General features: G+C 48.9%; 2 protein-coding genes across 2 annotated transcripts; one reads left to right on the forward strand and one right to left on the reverse strand.

Annotated features, from left to right (window-relative positions):
* Nucleotides 1–11: 11 nt before the first annotated feature.
* Nucleotides 12–2,655, reverse strand: LOC115770187 (glycine--tRNA ligase). Its single transcript, XM_030715348.1, has 2 exons — nt 2,602–2,655; nt 12–2,518 (listed from the first exon to the last, which is right to left on the reverse strand). Exon 2 carries the CDS (start codon nt 2,276–2,278, stop codon nt 239–241), a length of 2,040 nt encoding a protein of 679 aa, XP_030571208.1. The 5' UTR covers nt 2,279–2,518; nt 2,602–2,655; the 3' UTR covers nt 12–238.
* Nucleotides 2,656–2,960: 305 nt separating this feature from the next.
* Nucleotides 2,961–6,522, forward strand: LOC115770536 (homeobox protein 5). The gene is made up of 3 exons (XM_030715840.1): nt 2,961–3,174; nt 3,265–3,347; nt 3,909–6,522. The coding sequence occupies exon 3, from the start codon at nt 4,013–4,015 to the stop codon at nt 6,086–6,088; it is 2,076 nt and encodes a 691-aa protein (XP_030571700.1). The 5' UTR covers nt 2,961–3,174; nt 3,265–3,347; nt 3,909–4,012; the 3' UTR covers nt 6,089–6,522.
* Nucleotides 6,523–7,353: the final 831 nt, after the last annotated feature.

The raw sequence follows: 7,353 nt of genomic DNA on the forward strand, positions 1-7,353 counted from the left end.
TATTTTATGTTTTTCCTTCTTTTATTCAAAACTAAACTCATTGCTTTTTAATTTAATCGAATTGGCGAAAGCATTTATTGTTATTCAAATGAAAGCGACTGCAAAAAGAGCATTTTAAATGCATTAATAAATGCGCAGGTATCCGCATGTAAGAACCCCGCGCGTAGATACATGCACACATACATACACATATGATGCATATACCGCGTATAAAAAAATGTAGAACAGAAAATTGAAATCATTTTGTGGCCTCCTGCTGCTCGAAAGCCGGATACTGCTCTAGGACCTGTGCCCAGGTGAGGCGCGTCGTCGCCAAATCCTTGACCACGCCGACAACAACGTCGAGTCCGATGCGAACCTGTTTCATGGTGTTCCGATCCCGCAGTGTGACGGTGTGCGGCTCCTTAAGAGTGTCGAAATCCACGGTGATGCCATAGGGTATGGCAATCTCGTCGGTGCGCGCATAGCGACGTCCAATCGAGCCACTCGAGTCGTCCACCTTGTGCGACAGCTCCGCCTTGGTCAACGCCGCGGACAGCTGCTGAGTGTACGGCTGGAACTCGGCGTTGTTCGAGAGCGGCAGAATGGAGCACTTGAGCGGAGCCACGAGCGGGGGCAGCGTGAAATAGCAGCGCTGCTCGTCGCCATCTCTGCATTGGAAGCTGTGCTCGAGCAGGGCGTACATGATGCGCCCGATGCCGAAAGACGGCTCCACCACGCTCGGTATGAACTCCTCCACGTGCACAGTTTTGGTGGCATGCTTCACGCCAATTGTCTCGGCGCCGAGCTCGTGCGTGGCGCCGTCGGGTAGCGTCAGTTTGTAGGGGCCACCTGTCGCCAGCTGTGCCTCCACCTGCTTGATGTCGTCCAGCGACAGCTTGGCCAGCGCATCCGTTATGGCCTTGGCTTCCTTCTTGAAGGTCTTGCCCAGAGCCTGCTTGTTGGGCACAATCTCGCTGACCTCGACTGTCTTGGGAGCTGGCAAACGCTTCTCGGCCACCAGACGCACACCCGTTGCGGCTGTGTGCTGGCTCAGATCGTAGGCGGAGCGGTCAGCACAGCCGACGCACTCGACCCAGCCGTACGAGGTGAGAATCTCCGCGTCCCAGCAGTCGCAGGCATAGTGTGCCATCTCGTTGCCCATGTGCTGGCGGAAGCGCAGGCACTCGGGCTTGATGCCGATCGCATGCAGGAACTGCTGAATCCGGGCCATGTAGTAGCCCAGGGTCTCGTTGGCCACCAGCTGGCTGGCCACTGCGTCCCCAATGGTCGACTGCTGCGCCGATTTGCCGTCCATCTGGTTGCAGGCCGAGTATAGCGTTAGCTTCTCGCCGGCCACCTTGGCAAACTTCGGATGATCCTTCAGCGAGGGATCGCAAAAGTGCTCGATTTCCGCCATGGTGAACTCGCGCACGCGTATCAGGCCGGAGCGCGGGGAGATTTCGTTGCGGAACGAGTTGCCGATTTGGGCCACAGCGAAGGGCAGCTTGCCCTGGTTGAACTCCAGCAGGCGCTTGAAGTTCACAAATATGCCCTGCGCCGTCTCCGGGCGCAGGAAGCCCTTCACCAGGCCAGTGGGTCCGATTTGCGTGGCAAACATCAGATTGAATTCAATGGGCTCTGTCAGATCGTTGCCCGTCAGCGGTGACTTGATGTCATACTTGGCCAGCACGTCAGCGAGCTCCTGTTTGTTTAGTCCGTCCAGCTTAATGATGATGTCCTCGCACTCGGCCTGTAGGCTTGCGGTTGCATCCTTGGCTTTGGACAGCTTTTCGAGTGCTTGCTTGATTAGGTGGTCCAGTCGGAAGCACTCGCCAGTCTTGACGTCCTTCACCATCAGATCGGCAAATCGCTCCACGTGCCCGGATGCTTTGAGCACCGGCTCCGGCGTCAGCATGGAGCAGTCTACTTCCAGCATCTGCTCCTCCAGACTGAAGAACTGCCGCCACAGAGCAAGTATGTTGGATTTGAGCGCACAGCCCATGGGCCCAAAGTCGTACTGGCCGGTGATGCCGCCGTAGATGGCAAAGGATTGATCGTAGAAGAAGCGACGTTTGAGCAGATCTTCCATTTTGGCGCGATCAAAGCTGACAACGCTTGGCGTCAGCGCCAGCTCCTTCTCCTCCAGCACTTTTTTCCGCACCTTCAGCTCTGCCACCGCCTTCTTCACATCCAGTTCGGCTGCACCCTTTGCCTTCAGTTCCCGCACCAGGTTGCCCTGCTCCTGCACCCGCTCGCGCAGCGGAGCCAGTTGCGCTTCAATCTCTGGGTTCGACATGATGAACTCTGCTGCTGCTGCTCGCAATTCAACTTTGCGTTTCTGCTTTTTGCTACCCCAAGAGCTGGCCGAGGCGGCGCCGGCGGCTAAAGATGTTGTGCTAAAAGATGCTTTCGCTTCTGCTTTGTTGGCAAAGGTCTCACGCTCACGCCAACTCCACGTTTTTGTGTGCGCTCTGTTTAGCTGAATCTGTAGGATAAGTCGGCTAGCGGTGCGCAGGTGTGTGTGCGCTTTTATGAACTGCAATGACATATGTTATTTTTTATGCGCGCAACACAAGAATTTATGTAATTTTAATTGACGATTTCGGAACTCTGTTATACCTTTAGCTGCCTCTTGGGTGATTCACAATAGAACTGAGTTTCGTGTGCAACACTGCAATTTCATCAACAAAAAGCTGGCCAAGACTGGTCAATTGCAACGTGTGTGGGCCTTTGAATGACATTTTATTTATGCATTGAATTGTGTTAAATAGTAATGCTTATTGGCAGCAATATACTAAGAAAAGAAAAACAACTTCATATTTTCTCACTTATCTGCAGTTTCTAAAACAGATCGTCTCACGTTCGTGTCGTGCCGTGTATGGGCCTCGCGATATATATTGTATGCAGATGTCGGCATATCGATATATCGATCATATAAAAAATTTTTGTTCTTTGCTACCTATCAGAAGCATTTTTCTTGCATGTTTTTATAATATAATTTGCTGAATTCGTTTTTATTTCAACTAAACAAGCGACGTTTAAATTCCCTTCGCAACTTGTTTGATGTTAATATTTTAAATTAAAGCGTCCAACGACTGCAGCCGTGTGTTGTGCCCAAGGAAAAGTGACGACGCCGTCTCGCAGCGACGCTATGCGACCGCATTTCTGCGTAGCATAAAAACAAAAGACCAGGTGCGCTACTTGCAACTCACCTGGGTAACTGTTGTTTACGCCAGTTTGGCTTTGTGGCTTTACAATTCAATGTGTTTCTTCTTGTTGCAGCATCGCCACACCAAGCGTCCTATTTGTTTGGTAAACATTGCATCAAATTAGGGCAGGGCAGGGCACATCGAGGCGGATTATTGGTGAGTTCTCAATACATATACACATTTGCTTTGCCTGTTGTTTCTTGTTTTTGTTTTTTTTTTTTGTTTGTGGTTATTTGTTAAGCATTTTATGTACAAATCATAGCATTTGCCAGCTTTAAGCGTAGTTCTTGTCATTCTCGGTTCCCGGTTCTCGGTTCATGTGTGCCCTCTAGCCTTGTACAGTTACCATTTCTATACACATAGTTTACCCCATTCGGACATAGCTCAACGAGTTTTGTCTATATAAACTATTAAGTACATCCCGTGTGCATCAAATGCACGCAGACTGCAATGGACACTGGTGTGCTGATCTGCAATTGGGCATGGGACATTCATAGATACATTTGTACATACTTAAAGATATCTCTGCAGTGGTTGTGGTGGTGCGGTGTCTTTGTAGAGGCAAGTGGAGCGGCAGGCAGCAGCTGTACATAAAGTCTAATAAGCTAGTGCACGTCTCTAACAAAAGTTAAACAAATCCCAATGCTAACTCTCAACTAAAACCAAATGGGCTAAACAACTGGCGACAATCATTGAAGACTGCTTATGTCTTTCTAGGATCTCGCACGCACCGCGCACCGCAACCACCGCCAGTCAAAACAGTATAAGCTGTGAATGTAAGCAGATCGCATCAACTGACGCAGGGAGCAGAAATCCTGGCGATGCAATTGAAAGCGCCCAAGAGCAGGAATATGGCCAGTCTGAAAGATGATGAACCGGCAGCTAACCATCGACAAGGCAACAGCAACAACAACAACAATAACAACAACAACAATAGTACGAGTAGCAATCCAACCAGCAGCGGCAGCAACAACAATAATAATAATAACAATAACAATAATGAGGATGTTGCCAGCAAACGCGAGTCCTTGGAGGCGCGCAAACAGTCGCTGGAGCAGCGCTTGAGCGAAAAGAGCTGGTTGCTGCAGCAGATCCAGAAGCAGGAGTCTGCCATCATGCACGGCAATTACGAGCACCTGACGATCAACGAGTTCTTTGCCCAGTTGGCGCAGCAGTACAAGCATGAGCAACAGCTGCAGGCATTGGCCAAGGACAGCGGCGCATTGCTGCGACGCAAACAGAGCACCAGCAGCCGAGGAGGCGAGAGCCAGCCCGGTGGCAGCCAGACCTATAGCAGCCACAATAATAATAACAACAATCGACACTCGGAGACGCATTCTAATCGCAGCTCAGAGTATGATAATTATCAGCCAGCTGGCTCCAATGGTGACATGCTGGTCATAGGCGTCGCTCAGCAGCAATCCCAGCAGCATCCGCACGTTAAGAGCGCCTTGAAGAAACGTCCCACACCCACGCCCACTGCCCAAATACAAATGCAATATGTGGCACAGCGGCAGCAATTGCCACAGCAGCCACATGTTCTGCTGCAGCAGCAGCACCATCATATGGAAATGTATTCGCAGCAGCATGCCAGCTATTTGCAACAGCAACAGCAGCCGCCAAAGCAACGCTCCCAAGGCCAGACGGATGTCATATCCATGTACTCGGCCAACTCCTCGAATGTGGCCACGCTGCGGCAGCAGCACGTGGCGCCCCAGCAGCAGCCCATTATTGTGCAGTGCGACAAGTACTATCTGTCACCGACTCATCAGAGCTACAACGAGGGCGGCTTCATCAAGTCCAGTCAGAACATCAAGAAGTATGTGTCGCCGCTCGCCTCGCCGAGTGCCATTAGCTATGAGCAAGCCTCGTTGCATCATCAGCGACAACTGGACGCCATCTCGTTGGCGCCCAGTTACATGTCCGTAGATGTGGAGAGCGTGCATCAGCAGCAGCAGCAGCAACAACAGCAGCAGCAGCAGTATCGCTGGCGCTCACAATCCCATATTGCAGCACTGACGCCGCCTCATCCGCATCAGAATCAGAGCATGACCGCTGCCCTGGCAGCCGAACCGAAGTCGCATTCCAGCGATATGCTGGCGGCGCCCATGCCGCGCTATGCCAGCAAGCCCAAGCCCCTCGACGAGATATCATTGTGCTCAACGTCCGCCAGCAGCACGACCATAGAGAAGAAGCTCAAGCCCAAGCAGTGGCTTGAATCGTCGCTCGATGGGCCCGCAGTTGTGCGGCAAATCGAATCCACAGCTCACAGTCCGGTCAGCAGCAATGGCAGTGGCGCCGCTGCCAAGCCTCGGACCAAGCTCTCCTCGCAGTCGATGTCGGTGTCGGGTCGTCACTACTCCATGTCCGCTCAGCGCAGTGCACATAATTATGCGCCCACTGGATATCCGGTTGTCGGCAGCTCGAAGGCTCTGCAGCACGCGGACGAAAGATTTGCCAAGCTTAGTCAGTCCACGTCCTATCTGAATGCCATGGAGCAGACGGTGGGCATCTCGGCCTCGTACCCGCTAGAACCGCTCGAAATACCGCCATTTAGGCTTCTGCCGCCCAAGCCAAACCAAAACCAGCAGCCAACGCCGCCGCCCAGGCCCCCGCCAGTTGGCAACAACAACAACATCAGCAGCAGCAGCAGCAATAATAATATAAGCGGCAATGCTCTGCAGAATGCTTTGGTGTCGCCGCCGCTGGCCGTGGCCACAGCCACGGCTGCAGCTGGATTGTCGCCTGAAATACGCATCGAATCGCCCAAGAACATGACCGTGGTGCAGCAGGCCACCTTTCAGCCGTACAAGGAGGTGACCAAGCCCTTCGAAATGTCCGACTTCTACAAGTACTCGACGAAGTTCAAGCAGAAAGAGGGCGGCCGGCCAGAATGACAAGAAAACATTTTCGTTTTTCTCCTAGTATATAGTTTGCTCTTGACTCTACCTATTTATGATATTTTGTTTGACCGACGAGGATCGAATTTCCAATCTGAAATTGATGCGTCCCTTCGCGGTTGTGCCTTGCGGTTAGCGCAAAACGAACTACAAAGTTTTATACAAATTGAATAGGAGTTAATTATTGGATAACAAATGAATAGACAAAACAGGATGTCCAATTTAAGGCAACTGACAAAATTAAGCGCCAAACAAATTGTACATTGACTCAACGCCTTCGTGATTTGCCTTTTATCAAAAGTTTTATATGTCTTTTACTGATATTGCATTTACAAACTGAACTGAAACGAATGTGTTGTAGAAAAACTTATAGTTATTGTTAATAATGGATTGTACAAAATATAATTTGTACACTGACTTCAATATACACTAATCTATATATACACAAATATATATAAATGAGCTTGTTTTTTCTATCTAGAAAATAAAAGATAACTAAAATTTTGCTTTGATAGAGCCAACTGGACAACAACATCAAATGGAAAGGGTTTTTTGTTAATCTTTTAAAATAACCATTTTCCACCAGTTTTCCCCCATGTTAGTGGAACTTTCTTAGTTTCTAAGGTTACCAGACTTCGATCAGAGAGTTCAGTATTTAAACTTGACTCAACCATTATATTTTTATTAAACTAATATCTTTAAATATTTTGAAAAGAGTTAAATCAGATCAATCGTATGGAACCTAACTACCCTAACCATGTTCCACTAGTTTTTCGCCATGTTAGTGGAACTTTCTTAGTTTCTAAGGTTATCAGAGTTCTATCGGACAGTGCTATATTTAAACTTGATTCAACTAATGAATTTTTATTAAACTAATATCTTTAAATCTCTTAAAACGAGTTAAGATTGATCGGATGGAAACTAAACACCCTAACCATATTCCACCAATTTTTCACCCATGCTAGTGGAATTTTCTTAGGTTACCAGAGTTCTATATTTAAACTTGACTCTACTATTGTATTTAGTTTGAGATCTTGTGTACATATCTGACAAGTATTGTATGTCTCTGTTGGGGGCGAGTCTTATTTAAAAAATATATACACCGATTCTAGATTTGTTTATCTGTGCTGCATTCAATGGCCTGTCTGCGAGTAAATAGTATGTGGGCAGAGATGCATGCACATCTGTTCGTGAGTCTCTCTGTGTGTGTGTGTGTGTATTTGAATATAGAAGACGTCTTGGTGTTGTGCTTGAGTGAGCAT

Source organism: Drosophila novamexicana, unplaced genomic scaffold (assembly GCF_003285875.2).
Source record: "Drosophila novamexicana strain 15010-1031.04,08,12 unplaced genomic scaffold, DnovRS2.1 tig00004555-arrow-pilon, whole genome shotgun sequence".
Lineage (NCBI taxonomy): Eukaryota > Metazoa > Arthropoda > Insecta > Diptera > Drosophilidae > Drosophila > Drosophila novamexicana.